The sequence below is a fragment of the Symphalangus syndactylus genome, chromosome 12, assembly GCF_028878055.3.
Source record: "Symphalangus syndactylus isolate Jambi chromosome 12, NHGRI_mSymSyn1-v2.1_pri, whole genome shotgun sequence".
NCBI lineage: Eukaryota > Metazoa > Chordata > Mammalia > Primates > Hylobatidae > Symphalangus > Symphalangus syndactylus.
In genome coordinates this window covers 38878070-38897056 of record NC_072441.2, presented here as the reverse complement: position 1 = coordinate 38897056, position 18987 = coordinate 38878070, and the positions used below count along the sequence as shown (strand labels likewise).

Below are 18987 nucleotides of genomic sequence, written 5' to 3'. Positions count from 1 at the left end.
TCTAGAGTGACTTCTCCATCACTTTGAAAAAACCTGATTCTGAAGACAATAAAACCAGCCCAACCCAACCCTTTTCAAACGCACCTGCCCCCACAAATAGATATGAAGTACTTTGAAAATATGCTATAAATATAAGGCCTTCAATAAAAAGTCGTTACAAGTGATGCCACAGACTGGGAATTAGGCTTAAATTGAGGGCCTACTTTCCCCTTTGTACAGCAGTTATGTTTCCTGAGGCTCATACTGCCCCTTAAGAACCTTACTGGCTTTCTAGGAAGCCATTCTGTCTGCTGTGGGTGTTAGGTAGGTGAGTCTGCTTAGCGCTAGACCCTATGCAAAGGCTTTGTTTGCTGTTTTATTTAATGCTCTCTGCAGTCATAACTATTTAATTCTGGCTACAATCATAGAAGGGTAGGTGTTGTTATTCCCATTTTGCTGGAGAGGAAACAGGCTCAGAAGGGCTAAGTGTTTTCCCTGAGATTGCAGAAATGTCAAGTCATGGAACCAGGATTAGAAACCAAACTGAATCTTGGTTCTTTACACTACACCCTGCTATCTTTAACTCGGTGGTTTTAAACATTTTTTGATAATCTGTGAAAGTTTTAGTTACCTCCCAGGAAAAAGTGTCCACAGCCACATATATTAAAGTTTTCGTATAACTTCAAGGCCCACCTACCCTCTGAAGTCCTGCCCCCAGGTCCTCAGGTCTCTGATCCTCTAACTATACTGAGTGAGGCAGAAAATATATACATCCTATATATGTGTACATATAATCTTTTACTAATGGGAGCAGCCCTTGAATTTGGTAACTTTGAACTAGGTGAAAATTCACTTTGTAATTAAAACAAATAAAAAAGTGATGTCTTACATTAGAACTGATTCTGTAAACATCTAAAATGCAATTTAGAGCAATCGTGCTTATTTAAAACCAGAGCTGTATGGGCTTCTTCCTGCAATATTAAAGAATATGGACTTGTGTCTTTACTCACTAAATGGAAATGTTGGTTGTTGTTGTTTTTTTTTTCCTCTAGAGATGGCAAATCCTGAGATAGTTGTAAGTAGCTGCAGCTCTCATGAAGAGGAAAATCGCTGCAATTTTAACCAGCATACATCTCCATCTGAGGAGCTTCTATTAGAAGACCAGATGAGGCGAAAACTCAAATTTTTTTTCATGAATCCCTGTGAGAAGTTCTGGGCTCGAGGTAGAAAACCATGGAAACTTGCCATACAAATTCTAAAAATTGCAATGGTGACTATCCAGGTAAGCATCTCAGATCATGAGTTTGGTGAAAGCCTCTTTTAATTACAAAGAGAACTATGGACAGTGATTTCTTTTTTTAATAACTTTTAACTATATGCATAATATAGAACAGTAACAGATAAGAACACATACAATCTTAGACCCTTCTGTCTTCAACATTTGTGAGTTTGTTTTCTTTTTTCTTAGTTTTTTTCTTCTATCGTTTGCTAAGTTATAATTTTAGTCACATAATCTAATTAGTTTTCAGGAAAAGAAAACTAATATTTGCCTTCCAATGAAGAGGTTCAGCTGGTTTCTAAATAAGCCATGGAAACTAGTGTTGTCCAACATTAGGAGTTTCTTTTCCTTCCTAGTTAGTTTCCTGGGAATTTCTCTCTTCAGAAACTTAAAGGGTTCCTGCTACAGGCAAATTCTTAGATTCTCACAACCTTGTGATCATGAGAACCATGCAATGGAAGAATGTGAAGTTAACTAACAGAAGAGGAGTGTCAGGAGCTAGTGAAACACAGGACCTCTTTTTAGTTCAAAGGGAGCTTTTAAATCTCATTTCCTTGGCTTCTTTTAATATTTTTTTTGGGGAAAGGGGGAACCATATTTTGTGATTCTTAATATATACTGGTTGTGATTTATTCTTATGAAAATGTTTTCCTGTTGGTGAAATTATCTCTTGCTAAAAGCAAAGGGCAAAATAGAAGCAGATTTTAATGAGAAAAATAGATGTGATAGGTTTATTTTTATTATTACTTACTCTTCCTAAGTTGGTGAAAAATGCCTAAGTAAATAAACAATTGGTATTGAAGGAGAGATTAAAAAAATAGAGTATTACTAATTTTAACTGCGAATTGAGAACAAACGCTTATGACTGTTAGGGATCCAAGGCAATTTCTACAATCATATGAAGTTGGTAGAATTCTTGCTTGTTTCTAATGCTAGGTGTTGCATCAAGGGAAACAATCATTTAGTGACTACCCTGTTCAGTACATTATTTCATTTAATTCTAACATTCCTACTGGCTCATTTTACAGAAGAGGAAACTGATGTTCATAGAGCTCTTTTAAAGTCACATGGCTTGGCCAGGCAGGGTGGCTCATGCCTGTAATTCCATCACTTTGGGATGCTGAGGTGTGTGGATTGCTTGAGCTCAAGAGTTCCAGACCAGCCTGGGTAACATGGTGAAAATGGCGAAAACCTGTTTCTATAAAACATACAAAAATAAGCCAGGTGTGGTGATCACATCACTGCACTCCAGGCAGGGTGACAAAGCGAGACCTTGTCTCAAAAAAAAAAAAAAAAAAAGTCACATGGCTAGACAGTGGCAATATCAAGACTTTGAAGGCAGACATTCTCTCTGTTATATTACCCTGAAAATGAATGTTCAATTCTCAGCCAAATATTTGGCAAGTTGAAATTGAAATTCTTAACTTCTGAGTGATAATATGGTGTGTCTCAATAGTGAAAAGTTTATGTCTATTGTTTCTTATAAAGGGGAAAAGCCTGTATCAATTGAACATGAATATTTTCTACTTAGAATAATAATAGGTACCACTTGAGTGTTTGCTGTGTACCAGGCTAAACATTTTATAGATGTCATCATGTTCAATTCTTTTTTTTTGAGATGGAGTCCCACTCTGTCACCCAGGCTAGAGTACAGTGGTGCCATCTCAGCTCACTGCAACCTCCGCCTTCTGGGTTCAAGCGATTCTCCTGCCTCAGCCTCCTGAATAGCTGGGATTACAGGCACACACCACCATGCCTGGATAATTTTTGTATTTTCAGTGGAGATGGGGTTTCACCATGTTGGCCAGGCTGCTCTTGAACTCCTGACCTCAGGTGATCCATCCACCTAGGCCTCCCAAAGTGCTGGGATTACAGGCGTGAGCTACCATGCCCGGCCCATACTCAATTCTTAAAACAAGGTGGAGGGTAGGTAGTGGTGTCCTCATTTCACAGAGGAGAACAATGAGGGGCTTGGTAAGGAAAAGGACCCTGTCATAGTCAGGAAACTGGAAGAGTGGAACTGATATTCAAACTCAGACTTATTTTCTCTAAGATTTATGTTCGTAATTCTTAATTTTTAGGGAGCTCATCTACCTTTCTATGTTTACTAAGGTGGTCAAAGGAAAACTGGCCAATGGTTTAAGATATTAAGGCTGCTAGTAATAAGCATGTAAAAGGTGTTTAGGTAAGTTTTTAAAAGGAACTGAGGGTTTCTTAATTGTGATGTTTCCTTAATTTATATCAGAGCAATAAAACAAATATTAGATAAAGACAGCTTTATAATTGAGCAAATGAGATGAGCAAATGGTGACCGATTATCTCAGGGAAAACAAGGTGGTCCTTCTGTTAAATTGGAGATTTTGTGTCTGCAGCAGCAAAAGAAAGATGTTTACAATGATAGACACCCTGCTAAAAATTTCTCTTTTCCCACTACCTGGCTTACTCTTCGAATTACAGCAGTTTTCTCTCAGCCATTGTTATTCCCGTCTGCCACTAAACCTTTGAGGGCAGGGACCAGTTGTCTTCTCATTGTATCCTCAGTCCCTAGCTCACTGCTGACACATTGAGAGGTACTCATGTATTTGAATGACTGGTAAGAATATCTTTGGGAATTCTTTGGGGCTGTTTGGTCATCAGCTTCAACAGATGCAAAATCCCCAGAATATCAAGATATCATCTTATTGAGGATAATTAAAGAAACTCTGCAGAAATGAGAGTTAGGTGCAGAGTGATGATATGTGTGGGGTGCAGACCATATATCATATGTGGAAGGGAGAGGGGAAAAGATTTGCCTGCTCTATTTTTTCTGATCAAACCCTGGATTACTTTGTGTAGCATGACAGGGTGGAGAGAACCTAGATTTAGTCTGTCAGACATGGGTTTCAATTTTGACTGTATCAACACTGGCTAGTGATGTGACTTGAAAAAATTATGTAACTTCTCTGAGCCTCATCTCTAAAATTGGTGTATTAGGAATATACTGCAGGATTAGTGTGAGGAAAGTTCCTGGAATAGTGCATGGCACATAGGTGCTCAACATTGTTCCCGCCTTCCATATCAAATATACTCTGCCTCACTCTGGGATTGAAGTAAGAGTGTAGTTTCTCAATTTACAGCATGTACAGCATGTGGTGTGTGTGTGTGCCTGTGTGTGCATGTGTGTATGAGAACAGAGAGACAGAGGTTTGGGTGAGAGGGAAGAGAAGTCAAAAGAGAGACTTAGAGTACGGTAAGCTTTTTTTTTTTTTTTTTTGAAACATAGTTTCGCTCTTGTTGCCCACGCTGGAGTACAGTGGCGCAATCTCAGCTCATAGCAACCTCTGCCTCCCGGGTTCAGGCAATTCTCCTGCCTCAGCCTCCAGAGTAGCTGGGACTACAGGCATGCGCCACCATGCCTGGCTAACTTTTTTGTTTGTAGTAGAGATGGGGTTTCACCATGTCGGTCAGGCTGGTCTCGAACTCCTGACCTCAGGTAATCCACCTGCCTTGGCCTCCCAAAGTGCTAGGATTACAGGTGTGAGCCACCGCGCCCGGCTGTATAGTAAGCTTTTAGGTATAATTGAAAGGCCTTAGGTTAACATGACAACAGTGCAGTGAAACCTTTTGTGTGTGTGAACAAGTGAGTTTCACATAAAATGCTGAGGTCAATCCTGCATGACTATTAAGGACACATTATGTTAATATACTTTAAACATGAGTTGAAAGGATATTTTCTATTTTTGGTCTTACTGTCATGGTTTTGGTGATTAGACCTAGGAATATAGTTTGGTCATAGGACTTGGACTTTCTTAATTTATTATCCACCTGCTGCAAAACCTTCTTGATGTCCCAGAGAATTCATTTTAAACTCTTCTATTTGTTGTTCAAGCCCCTGTACCTTCTGCTCTGCTTTTTCTACCCACATTTTCCAACCTCTTACCTTTTCTTTTTTTTCTTTTAAGCTGGTCTTATTTGGGCTAAGTAACCAGATGGTGGTAGCTTTCAAGGAAGAGAATACTATAGCATTCAAACACCTTTTCCTAAAAGGATATATGGACCGAATGGATGACACATATGCGGTGTACACACAAAGTGACGTGTATGATCAGTTAATCTTCGCAGTGAACCAGGTAAATCAAGTGTGTGCATTATTTACTTGGGAAAAAGAACAGACTGGAAAAATGGTGGCAATGTACATAATAGAAACTGACATTCAAGTGGAGAAGGGTGAACATTTCTGCTTGGAAATGACACATACAAAATTATTTTTAATTTTCTAAAAATATTGTCAACAAATTTTTATAAAACCAGAAGTTGAGAAAAGCTTTTGTTTAGTAACAGAAAGGCAGAAACTTTGAAGATTTAATTAAAAGAATCAGAGTTAGGGCTTGGCATGGGAGTCTCAGAGATTGAAATTACTAACTATGATCCTGGGTATAAGTAGTCATTAAGTCCTCAGAGCTGAAAGTATACTTTCAGGGCCCCTTAACAAATAATGAGAATATTAACTTTTCAGAGTCTGTACAGCAACCAAGACCTAAAAATTCACTTGAAAGTAAGGCCTTTATGTCATACATGACAATGATTTTACTGGGAGATTGACTAACTGCCAAACAAAAAACAAACTTGTTTTTCATATAGATGAATACTGTATTTTATTCTGAGTTTGTTGTATATATTTTTGCCATAAATAATACTTTCTCAAGACTCCAAATTTTTAAATCTCTAGGTGTCATTGAAAGCATCCTTGAAGTCAGCATTCCCAGACTGGGTTAGTTTGAAGAACACATTTCAAAATTATTACAATTTTTCTTCAGAAAATTATTATAGTGTAATCATGGCTATTCATTTTCTAGAGATAGTCTATGCACAGTAAGATGTAAACTGCTAGGATAAAATACATATTTATGGCATGAAGTCTTTCTGTTAGCACTGGGCTTGGGAAAATGAGCCAGAAATCTAAAGTAATAGAAATAAGTTACATAAACTGTTCAAGAGAATTATGTCCTATAGCTTGTAGGGGGAAAAGGGCATAATGATGGAGATACTCAGTTTTTAGAATTTTAAGTATATTACGTTTCTCTAAAGCTAGTCTGATCTAAACTGGTAGTTTGGTGTTTTTGTAGGGGGTGGTGGGGAGTGGGATAGAGGCAAGAGGTAAACAATTCATTAAATTTTTTTTTTTTTTTTTGAGACAGGATCTCACTCTGTCACCCAGGCTGCAGTGCAGTACTGCAGTCACAGCTTTCTGCAGACTCAACCTCCTGGGCACAAGTGATCCTCCCACCTTAGCCTCCCAAGCAGCTGGGACCACAGGCATGCACCACCATGCCTGGCTAATTAAAAAAAAAATTTTTTTTTTTTTTTATAGAGACAGGGTCTCCCTATGTTGCCCAGGTTGCTCAAACTCCTGGCCTCAAGTGATCCTCCCACCTCAGCCTCCCAAAGTGCATTAAATTCCTTATAAATCATCTTAACCTTTATTCGTAGACCTAGACTCAGTCTTCAAAATGTAGTATTTGGCACTTAGGCCATTCTGCTTTTTCAGATTTCCACATTCCTTCTGGAAATGCATGTACCTGCTTTATTCTAGTTGTCTTGGTCTGTTCCTTCTGCTACAACAAAATAGAAGACTAGGTAACAGACAAACAACAGAAATTTCTGCCTAATAATTCTGGAGCCGGGGAAGTCCAAGATCACTTACCTTACCACTGGTAAGGGCTTGCGCCTTCTTGCTGTGTTCTTACATGATGGAAGGCAGAAGGACAAAATGGCCTGGCTAATTTCTCCCAGCCTTTTATAAGGCCAGTAGTCCTATTCATGATTGTTGACCTCCTAAAGACTCCACCTCTTAAGACTATCATATTGCGGTTTAATTTCCAACATAAGAACTTTGGAGGGACACATACATTCCATGTATGACTCCCTACTGTTGATTCCCTACTGTTTTCTAAGATGATTTACTCTTTTTCTAAGCACCAGTAGGTACTTTTAGCTGAAGATAAAAGTGTCTTGATCAAAATTTTTATGAATAAGTAGGGTTTTGAGTGTTAATGAAGTCAGTTCTCTTTCAGGCTTCTGAAAAATGAATAGAAAAAAATGTGAATTAATATTTTTTATTTTATTTTTTATTTTTGAGACAGGGTCTCACTGTGTCACCCAGGCTGGAGTGCAGTGGCGCAATCTCAGCTCAGTGCAACCTCTGCCTCCTGCACTCAAGCAATTCTCCCACCTGAGCCTCCTGAGTAGCTGGGATTACAGGCTCCCGTCACTACCCCCAGCTAATGTTTTTTTTTTTTTTTGTATTTTTAGTAGAAGCAGAGTTTTGCCATGTTAGCCAGACTGGTCTCGAACTCCTGACCTCAAGTGATCTGCCCACCTTGGCCTCCCAAAGTGCTGGGATTATAGGTGTAAGCCACTGCACCTGGCCAAAATGTAAATTATTATTAAAACAGGAAGGATCTTTGTTTTCTGTGAAGATAGAATTTCCTTACTTAATAGTTGAGGTGATTGTTACTGAGAGGAACTGACAAATAGGGCAGTGGCATCTCAGTTCTTAGAAGCATATCCATGACTATTAGTTATCCCCAAGGGTTTAGCCCCAAGATGTCACCCTACTGGATAATCTCCAGGGCTCATTCTGATCCAATACTGTGATTATAACAGCACTGCTGTTTATTATATATGTTTCTATATTTGAATGTGAGAGACCTACTTATTTTCTTTTTAGGCTGTCTCCTGGCTTTCCTCTTATTTCTTCAATAATTTTTGGGTCAGCTTTATTGGCTCCTTTTCTTTCATCTGCCTCTTAAATTTGAGCAGTCCTCAAAGCTTGGTCCTTTTCCTGGAGAAACGACCTACAGTACCCAGCCTCAGCCATCACTATGATGAAGGGACTCCCAAGCAGTTGCCCACACTGCCAGACACCTACCTCACAAGCACTCAGAACTGCCCATCCAAGATGAGCTTCATATTCTCCTCCCACCCACTCCCTAGGCTGTTTCTTCCTTCTGGTCTTCTGGCTTAGGTTGAAAGGCCTCAGGGTCTTCTGGGAATTGTTTATTCTTGCAGGTCAAACATAGTTTATAAATTCCTGTTTCTGGATGGCTTCCTTTCTTTCCTAACCCCCTGCCCTACCACCTCTTGCTTTTGGTGCCACAGCATTTAGCTAAGGACATTTAATGTGTTTTTATATTACCACTCAAAGGCTGACCTGGGACCCATGAATCTGACTGAAAACTCCTTCTCTCAAGGCAGAGCTGCAGAGACAAGGAGGGACGGATGCCCAGTCTAGTTAAAGCTCCACCAAGGCCTCGGCCACTTGGCTGCTCTGTGCCATCTCGCCATCGTTAGTTCCACCAGTTAGTTCCAACCATCATCTCATACCACATTTCTGTCCCGTAACCCTCTGTCTTGGGCTCTAGAGCTGCCCTTTAGCTGGACACAGTCCTGCTGCTTCCCTAGATTACCCAGTTCTTGCCAGATGCTCAGACCTGCACAAAGAGCCATATGAAGAGCTCAAGGAAGTCTGGCTATAGTGTATATAGTTAATGTATATATTATATGATGTAACTATGTGGTGTATGTAGGTATAATGTGAATAGGTACCTGCAGCCATGGGCCTCAGATCTTTCACAGTTCAAGACCTTAAAAGGTTTAAGACACAAGATTCTGTGGTCAGGAGGTTCAGACCTTTAGGTGATTCCTGTGGGGACTGCCCCACAATTATACCTGGACTCTGGGAGGGTTGTAGGGCCCCATCACAGCTATGACTGCACTTCATGACCCCTGCTTACCTTTCCTGATTTACCTGCCATCACACATCATATGTTCTAGGCACACTGGTCTACTGGGTACCTTAAATGGAAAACAACAATCTCAAAACTGAGTATCTCCAGCATTATTCTACTTTATCCCTATATGCCAAACATAATGTTGTTTACTAGCTTAGGAAGCTTGCTTCTATTACCATAGATTCTGGCTCACTTTCCCAATCCTAGTGCTAACAGAAAGCTTGGTGCCATAATCACCTATCTTATCCTAACAGTTTACCAACTCACTGTGCACAGATTAGCCCTAGTAATGAAGAGCTCCGTTGCATTATTATAATTTTTCACCTCACCATTAATCTGACAAATATTTGAGCACCTATGGTGTGCCTGCAGGGCTGGTGTTAGAGCAGTGAATTGATAAATTCCCTGTCCTGTGGAACTTGCATTCTAATGGGGGAGATAGATTTTAAACAAGTTTAACTAAAATCTTTTGGTTTAGGGTAATGGTAAGTGCTATGAAGAAAAATAAACTAGCATAAGGTAATAACAGTAGTCTCAGAGTGGTCAGAAAATGCCTTTCTGAAGACTTGAAATCTTGGGGAGAATATTTCAAGCTGAAGGAGTGGCAACAGCAAAGGCCCTGAAGCTGGAAAGCGTTTGGTATGTTTGAGAAGATGCAAGGGAGGCAAGTATGAGGGGGCAGAGTTAGGGCCAGAGGAGCGGGGGGCCAGGTCCCTCAGGATGTGGCAATGAGCTTTGAATTTTATTCTGAGAGAGACAGGAAGCCATGGAAGGGCTTTTGATAGGGGAGAGACAATGATAATATACATAAGCAAAATCTAACATGTATTCACTCAAATATTTATTAAATAGTATCTATTGGCTGGGCATGGTGGCTCATGCCTGTAATCCCAGCACTTTGGGAGGTCGGGGCGGGCAGATCATGAGGTCAGGAGATTGAGACCTTCCTGGCTAACACAGTGAAACCCCATCTCTACTAAAAAGTACAAAAAAATTAGCCGGGCGTGGTAGCACGCACCTGTACTCCCAGCTACTGAGGAGGCTGAGGCAGGAGAATCGCTTGAACCCGGGAGGCAGAGGTTGCAGTGAGCCGAGATCATGCTACTGCACTCCAGCCTGGGTGACAGAGCGAGACTCCATCTCAAAAACAAAAATAGTATCTATTAGGTATCAGGCACTTTGTGTGTGTTCAGGGGTACTGCAGTGAACAAATAAACAAAGTCAAGGAGGTCATATTCTCATTGGAAGAGCCAGGTAGTAAATAAGTATATAAAAGCATCATCTGTCAGTTTGTTATAAGTACTGTGACATACAAAATAAAGCCAGCAAAGTGAATAGCTGGAGGTGGTTGGAGAAGGTCTCTCTGACAAGGTGACATGTAAGCAGACAGCAGACAAGAGAGGGCATGCGGCCTGTGTCTATCTCAAGGAAGAACCTTCCAGATAGGAAGAACAGTAAAAACAAGAGTCTTGAGCAGGTGTATTTTGGATATCACTGTTCTAAGGGCTGTACATGCATGAATTCATTCACTCCTATAGCAATCCTATGAGTTCTAGATGGAGACTAGACTAAGGTGAGAGGGAGGATTGGAGAGGCAGAGGCTTACTTTGTCCAGGGGAGAGAGGATGGTGGTTTGGACTAAGGCCATATCAGTGAAGGTGATGAGACACAGTCCTATTTGTGGTGAGGAGGCTCAGATTTTTAAGTGATTCTTGTGCAGAGATAATTTGAAAGTCATGCATGACTGACTGACTTACAGAATAATTTATTGAGAAGGGAATTACTGTGGAAGAAGCAGGTGTTTCTGTTTGCACATTTACTAGAGATTCCTCTTAGACACCATAGGCATCATGTAGGCAGATTGTCATCCATGTGTGGTATTCAGTGGAAAGGTCAGAGCTGGAGATGCACGTTTGGAAGCTGTCAGCATAGAGGTGGTATTTGAAACATGGGACTGGTTGAAGTCAGCTGTGGAGATAATGTGGATAGAGGTCATGGCCTGAACCCAAAGATAGGCCAAAATATAGAGGTTGGCAATGGGAGGATTTCAGCAAAGGAGACCAAGAAGAAACAATCAGTGTCCCAGAAGTCAAGTAAAGAAAGTATTCCATGTAGGAGGAGCATTCAACTGCATCAAATACCATGAAGATGTTAAGTTATAGGAGGTCTGAGAACTAGGCATCAGATATGGTAATACGCTGCTCATAAGTGACCTTGACAAGGTCCAACTCAAAATCCATCCCATATTAGAAATGATTCTGTTGATTTGTCGTAGCATGCTTCACACATATCTTTTAGCAGAATTATTTTCTATGTGTCGATCACACAAAGTTGTTAATTTCAAGAGTGACAGAATGACCAACTGTACCAGACATATTGCTCCAAAAACACTTTCTTTTGGAAACATGTCTGCAGACATCCATTAAGAATTTAAGATGACAGTTATTCCAAGGCACCATAAGATTCTTACTTGTAAGAGTAATTTTTTTAAAAATGCAGAGGACCCAGTAGGATAGGCAATATTGGTATAAAGGTGATTAAATTATAATCTTGCAAAGATAAAGGTTAAACCAATACTTTCTTAAAAAAAGGTTTTGCTGGCTAGCCTATAATAATTGTACTACAGTGTTAAAGTAGAACTCTGACCTTACAGGAGATAGTTTAAAGATAAATAAAATATGTGTTTACATTGAGTGTCACCTGAATTAAACATAATTCTTTAAGGGAGGAAAGAAATGCAAAGATTATGTGGCTTCCGACTTTAATTTTGCAGATCAGGAACTAGAAGGTCAGAAAGTTTGTCACAGAAATGAGGCTTGAATCTAGAACTCTAATTCGTGAGTGTGCTTTGCCTTCCTAGTGCACAGCAGCAAGTCACTTTCCCTGTTTGTCAAGGTGAATGTCTGTATCCCAAGGGAACCTGCCAGGATCAGAGGTGGGGAGGGAGGGAGTTATGGCTTCACTCCTGCCCTGGCTGGCATTCCCATTTTCTGTTTCTCGTTTTGGTTGAAGTACTTGCAGCTATACAATGTCTCCGTTGGGAATCATGCTTATGAGAACAAAGGTACCAAGCAGTCTGCTATGGCAATCTGTCAGCACTTCTACAAGCGAGGAAACATCTACCCTGGAAATGATACCTTTGACATCGATCCAGAAATTGAAACTGGTGATGTTCTTCTATAACCTAGAACCTCAATTTTTAACACCTCAATTTATATTTAAAATTAGTAATTTCATCTTTGAAAACATTGATTTTGTCTGTGCTATTAGGACATAGTAAGAATGATATAGGAGTTGTTATGTGTCAGGTACTGTTCTGAGCCCTTTACTATAACTCAAGAATCCTCAAGAAAACCCAGCAAGTCAAGGATTATTATTATCCCCTTTTATAGAAGACTAAAGTATGGCCCAGAGAGTTAAATGATCTGCCCAAGATGGAGCTAGAAGAAGCAGTGCTGAAATTTGGCCCAGGCTGTTTGTGTTCTTAGCTACCGTATTCCACCATCTCTTGTGCAGGACATGCCAGTGAAGTATTAATAGATAGATATTATGCTTGTGAAACATTATGCTTGCAAACTCTTGGTATATATAAAACTCTCCTGCCCCAGTACCACTTCACTATCATGCATCTTTTGGGGCAGATTGAAGGGGAGGAATGAAAATCAGAACATGGAATAGCACGGCGTATTCTTCTTAGCAAAGTTCTATTTGCAATTATGCCTAAAATATTAGCTTAGGTCATTGAGTTAAAAAATAAGTATTGAAATACTTTTAACAACAGCCACTAGGATTTTTTTTTTCTAGAGATGATACTGATAATAGTACCAAAAGTGAAAACTTTCTAAAATGCTGTCTTCCTTTTTTGGTGTGTGTGTGGGATGTATATTGAAGAAACATTGTTAGCGCATAATATTTTAAAAATGGATCCCTCAAACTGCTTAGAAAATATTACCGTAATTACTGCAAGTGCTTCAAATCCTATGCTTAGGATACAAAAAGGGGGAGGGACTCAAAGTTTATCTAGGCTTAAAAACGAAGACAGCATTTATATAACATTAATGAAATAGAGTTCAGATCTTTGTCTAGCCTCCATCCACTCCAGAAATGTAGCCACTTAGGTCTTAAAAACAAATGAGTCATGGTAACCATGTGGTATCAATGTTCATTTAGCTTTTAAAATTTTAATTCAGAAAAATAATAGAATCTGAATAACTGATCTTAAATGTGTCAGCCATTCAAAATGCGGTCTTATTTATTATTTTAAGTACTGTATCATGTTTTTGTTCCTTTCTATGGCAGAGTGTTTCTTTGTAGAGCCAGATGAACGTTTTCACATTGGGACACCAGCAGAAAATAAACTGAACTTAACACTGGACTTCCACAGGTGAGGGGAGCAGATAGGAGTGTAACTTATGTTTATATGTGTATATTGCCACAGAACTAAAATCACCTCTGTTTTCTAGACTCCTAACAGTGGAGCTTCAGTTTAAACTGAAAGCCATTAATCTGCAGACAGTTCGTCATCAAGAACTCCCTGACTGTTATGACTTTACTCTGACTGTAAGTGTGGACCAGGCTGAATTTGGTTCCAGTCTGAAGAAAAATTGTTTTATCTGGTTATGTTTCATACCCTTGGATTACGGTGTGATAAAAAATATAGGATGTTTTCACTTAAATGTGCATAAGGGAAACATTGATACATCTAGCTCTATTTTGCTATAATAACAAGTTTACTTGTTAATTATGTCTTCTGCACCTCTGTATAAGTTCTAGAAAGCAGGGACCTTGTTTTGTTCACTACTATTTCCAGTACCACGAACAGTGCCTGGTATAGATTTTCAAACCCAAAAGGAACAGGTGTTTTTAGGTTCTGTGTGGTTGGCTCTCAGCAATCTATGGCTGGCTGTCAGCTAAAGTTACTGCCAAGGGTTCTTGTTACTTAGTTTCCTCACCATGGATGTTTCCATGTTTGGGGTTTGTAGTATACATCTTTAACTTATTACAATCTACCTTCAAGTTATACCACTGCATACAGTGTAAGAACCTTATGACAATGTACTTCCATTTCTCCCATCTTGGCCCTTGTGCTATTGTGGCCATATAATGTATTTCTACATGTGTTATAAATCCACAATATATGTTATTAATTTTTCTTTCTTTTTTTTTTCCTTTCCTTTTTTTTTTTTTTTTTTTTGAGACAGAGTCTCGCTCTGTCACCCAGGCTGGAGTGCAGTGGCACGATCTCAGCTCACTGCAAGCCCCGCCTCCCAGGTTCACACTGTTCTCCTGCCTCAGCCTCCTGAGTAGCTGGGACTACAGGCATCCACCACCATGCCCGGCTAATTTTTTGTATTTTTTTAGTAGAGACGGGGTTTCACCGTGTTAGCCAGGATGGTCTCGATCTTCTGACCTCGTGATCCACCCTCGGCCTCCCAAAGTGCTGGGATTACAGGCGTGAGCCACCGTGCCCAGCCTATTTTTTCTTTAAACAGTCAATTATCTTTTAAGGTGATTTAAATAATAATAAAAACATTCTTATATTTGCCCATGTAGCTACCATTTCCAGTGTGCTTCATTCTGTGTGTAGCTCCCAGTTTGTATCTGGTATTATTTTCCTTCTGCCTGAAGGGCTTCCTGTAACATTTCTTATAGTGCAGGTCTGCACTTTCAGCTTTTGTATGTTTAAAAAAGTATTTTGCCTTCCTTTTTAAAGTTCTTATTAGCATCTTTTAAATAAAAATTTTACAAACACATATTTATGGGGTACAGGTGATATTTTGATGTAAGCATTCAGTGTGTAATGATGAAATAAGGGTAATTGGGACAATATTCACCATCTCAAATATTTACCACTTCTTTATGTTGGGAATATTCCAAATCTACTCCTTTATTTATATTGAAATATAAAAGTAGAATATTCCAAATCTACTCCTTTATTTATATTGGAAATATAAATTTATATATTATATTTAATTGAATAATATATTCAATTAAATTGAAATATAAAATTCCAAATATATTAACTATAGTTGCCATATTGTGCTACTAAACACTAGATCTTATTTCTCCCATCTTACTGTATCTTTTTTTTTTTTTTTTGAGATGGATTCTCGCTCTGTTGCCAGGCTGGAGTGCAGTGGCATGATCTTGGCTCACTGCAACCTCTGCCTCTCAGGTTCAAGCGATTCTCCTGCCTCAGCCTCCTGAGTAGCTGGGACTACAGGCGTGCGTCACCACGCCCAGCTAGTTTTTGTATTTTTAGTAGAGACGGGGTTTCACCATGTTGGCCAGGATGGTGTCGATCTCTTGACCTCGTGATCCACCCGCCTCGGCTTCCCAAAGTGCTGGAATTACAGGCATGAGCCACCACACCCGGCCCTCACTGTATCTCTATACCTATTAACTAACTCTTATTTATCTCCCACGCCTCCCCAGTACCCTTTCTAGCCTCTGGTAACCATTATTCTATTCCAAGCCTTCCTTTGTTAAAGGTAGTTTCCCTGGCTATAGAATTGTAGGTTGACTGTTTTTTTCTTCAGCATTTTAGAGATGTTGTTCTTCTAGCTTGCGTCATTTCTAATGAGAAATCTTCTGTCATCTTTATCTTTGTTCATCTCTATGGGATGTTTTTTCCCATCTGTTGGCTTTTAAATTTTTCCTTTATCTCTTACTTCAAACAATTTGATTGTGAAATGCTTTGGTGGTGTTTTCTTAATGTTTCCTGTGTTTAGGGTTCATTGAGCATCTTGGATCTGTACTTTTATAGTTGTCATTATATTTGATATTTATTCAGCATGATTTCTTAAATTATTTTTGTCACTCCCCCCCACCTTTTCAGAGATTCAGAGACAAATACGTCTATATTTGGTTACTTGGAGTTGTCCCATAGCTCAGTAATGATCTGTTTGTTTTATGTTTCAGTTTTTTTCAGTGTGCTTCATTTTGGATATTTTCTGTTGCTATATTTTCAAATTCACTATTTTTTCTTCTGTGCTATCTAATGTTTTCTAATCCCATCCATTATTTTTCTTCTTTGTTTGGGATTCAGCTTACTGAGATGTGATTGACATTAAGTCTCAGATTTTACTCAATAGATATTTAGTGAGCACCTATTATTTGTACAAGTCGGAGGCCCTTTGTGTAGGGAAGCATGGCTTCTCCGTGGCAAGGATTTCTGAGTCAATCCTTTCTGAGCATCCTCCTTGCACGAGGCCATAGGCTGGGTCTTGCAGCCGTTAGGGATATGGGCAGACACTGACTATGCCCTCAGTTGCTTGTCAAAGAAAGAAGCTTACAATCCCTCATGAGGAGAAATACAGTGGTTGAACTTTTAAAAGTCATTTGAAATCTTATATTTGAAGTGTTTCTAATTACCCCATATGGAGAAGCTTCAATACAATTTATTTAAATGACAGAGTTTTCAAAGAACTTTTTTTCTTCAGGACTTGAGAGAAAGAGAAGAGGCAGAAATGAAATGGAGTGATTTTCTTGCCTTGCCTTGCCTGTCCTTGCATAAGGAAGACAGTAGGAGAACTATGGAAGGTGTTCTGGCCTAGCTTTGTCCTGCTTGGCCCCTGGTGTCCTGAAGTGGTTATTCTTGAAGCAAGATGTGACTGTTGACTCCCTGTCACCAAACCCTTTATAATACATGTGGTGCCAACGTGACTAAGAAATCTAGGCCCAGAATGAAAATCAAAAAAGCTCCACTTGAAATGTCTCAAAGCAAAAATAATGAGCCTTTGTATTAGTAAGAATTATAGTAGCACTAAAAATCTACCCCTAGCTGAGGTCCTGCCGGAATTTGGGAGAAAGCACAGTTGTACCAGTTCTTGCTCATATGAAGAAGGTATCTGGAGGTACTTAGAATGGAGAGCAAGAGGAAGTGCTCTTGTTATATAAATTCTTTGGAGTGGAAATGCTGCCCTAGACATATAATGTTTTAGAGACTACAGGGTCTCTGTAGAAGATCTAGTTCATCCTTCTCATTTCACAGAGAAATGAAGAGAACTTCCCATGGTTGAACGGAATTAGCAACAGATCAGAGTTGAGAATCTGGGTCTCCTGTCCCCTTGAAAGAATTGTTTCCTAATTAATGTGTAGAGGTGTCTTGGCTCCAAAACTATAAGTATGTTTTTGACTGTTTTCCTGTCTTCACAGATAACATTTGACAACAAGGCCCATAGTGGAAGAATTAAAATAAGTTTAGATAATGACATTTCCATCAGAGAATGTAAAGACTGGCATGTATCTGGATCAAGTAAGTGATGAGCATTACTAGTTTTCAGAATGGTTATTAAATAATGTAAAATGGTTATTAAAATACCACCCTCTGGATATCTAGAACAGCAAATAGAAGATTAGACCATTTTCAAGTCCATAAACCTCTACAAGTAGATCAACTCTGATGTTTCAGGCAATATGTGAGTCATTAATAACTGAAATGGCCTTCCTGTCCTTGTGCCCTCATTTGCCCACTCCTGACCAAGAATGTACTCATAGTCCCCCGCCACCAAAACCCTACATACATCTTCCCAGACCAACACTTACTGAGTGCATGCTGTATACCTACTTCTACCTTAGTTTTCTTCATTTTAATATTTTTAAATGCCCTTAAGATAGGGAGAATCCTTATTTTTACAGATGAAGAAACTAAGGCTCAGAAGCCAGGGGCAAGTCAGGTAGGATGTGACCCTGCAGCATCCCACATATTATGATTGTCTTCAGTCCATTTAAAAGTATACTAAAAGAGAAAAGGATCTATTCTTAGAAATATGGACAAAAATTCAGGTGTAGACCAAACACTGTCAAGAATTTTGGAGCTGAACTAGAGAAAATTGCCTGGAAAGAATTTATCTAATTTTCTAGTCTCTCATAACTAACATAATGGTACATTGTACTGGACTTAATGGTCACTAGATGAGGAGTTCTCAGATTCTAATCAGCAGAAGAATCATCCTGGGTACCTGCTACGATGCAATTTCCCCAGCTCTATGCAAGCCAGTAGGTCTGGGGTGGGGCCTAGAAATGTGTAAATAGTCCTTATTCAGACTGTACTTGGATAATCACAGTTCTGAAGTTTCTTACTAATTGATTTGCAAAGTTCAGACGTAATAATGAGATAGAGTAAATAAAATGAAATTTTGCCATGATAGTATTTTTTTCACTAATAAGTAACTTCAAATATATGAGGCTCTTGAGTCACATTTGAAACATAAGCCTGTTTCGTCATCTGTATACTTTATAATCCTTCTCCACGAACACCAGAATAAGGAAAATGAGAGCATACACAAGTGTCTGGCACCTAGGCGTTCTCTCAAATTTTGTTTCTTAATTTGTAAGTTTCTCTAAAGTCAATTTAGACATTTATGTAGTAATTATGCTCCTTGGCAGATATTAATGGGATGCTTCATCACAGAGCTGGTCTTAAGTACTTTCTTTTTTTTGTCAGCAGAGAGCAGTCTAACTTGTTAAATAGAGACAAGCTCTGTGGCAGTGTACAATGGCTGACACCTCTGCCCACCTCTCTCCATTGGCTCCACGCATGGTGGCCAGGACTTCACACTTTCGATTCTCCAAAATCTCCATAAGGGTGGCTCTTTCTTATCACTCAGGTTTCAGCTAAAACCCCCTGCTCCCTCAGTGAGGCCTTCCTTTACTATGCAATATAAATCAACCTCTCTGCTTCCGCATTGCCCGACACTAACCTCCCTCATATAGAGCAGTAGGTCTCAAACTTTAGCATCACCTGGAGGGCTTGCAGAAACCCAGTTTCTGATTCAGTGGGTCTGGAGTAGGACCTGAGAATGTGCATCTCTAACAAGCTCCCAAAAAATGCCAAGAACCACTGACATAGAGTGATGGACCCTGGAAACAAACTGCACAGATTTTCCCCCAACTCTTCCACTGACTAGCCCTACAACTATGGGGAAATCATGTGACCTCTCTGTGCTTCAGGTT

General features: G+C 39.4%; 2 protein-coding genes across 6 annotated transcripts in view; one reads left to right on the top strand and one right to left on the bottom strand.

Annotated features, from left to right (window-relative positions):
• Window positions 1–18987, bottom strand: part of DNAI3 (dynein axonemal intermediate chain 3) — a 135525-nt gene that overhangs the window by 86167 nt on the left and 30371 nt on the right. The gene's annotated exons all lie outside the window — the stretch shown is intronic.
• Window positions 1–18987, top strand: part of MCOLN3 (mucolipin TRP cation channel 3) — a 30762-nt gene that overhangs the window by 2438 nt on the left and 9337 nt on the right. For 2 of the 5 annotated variants that reach the window (XM_063624229.1, XM_063624230.1), the window contains exons 2-7: window positions 1032–1261; window positions 5200–5367; window positions 12043–12196; window positions 13330–13414; window positions 13494–13590; window positions 17188–17287. In XM_063624229.1, coding sequence (XP_063480299.1) covers window positions 1034–1261; window positions 5200–5367; window positions 12043–12196; window positions 13330–13414; window positions 13494–13590; window positions 17188–17287 — 832 coding nt within the window. In that variant the 5' untranslated portion in view covers window positions 1032–1033. Of the gene's footprint in view, window positions 1–942; window positions 1262–5199; window positions 5368–12042; window positions 12197–13329; window positions 13415–13493; window positions 13591–17187; window positions 17288–18987 lie in introns of those variants that run through there. The other 3 variants (XM_063624228.1, XM_063624232.1, XM_063624231.1) reach the window with 3 other exon arrangements.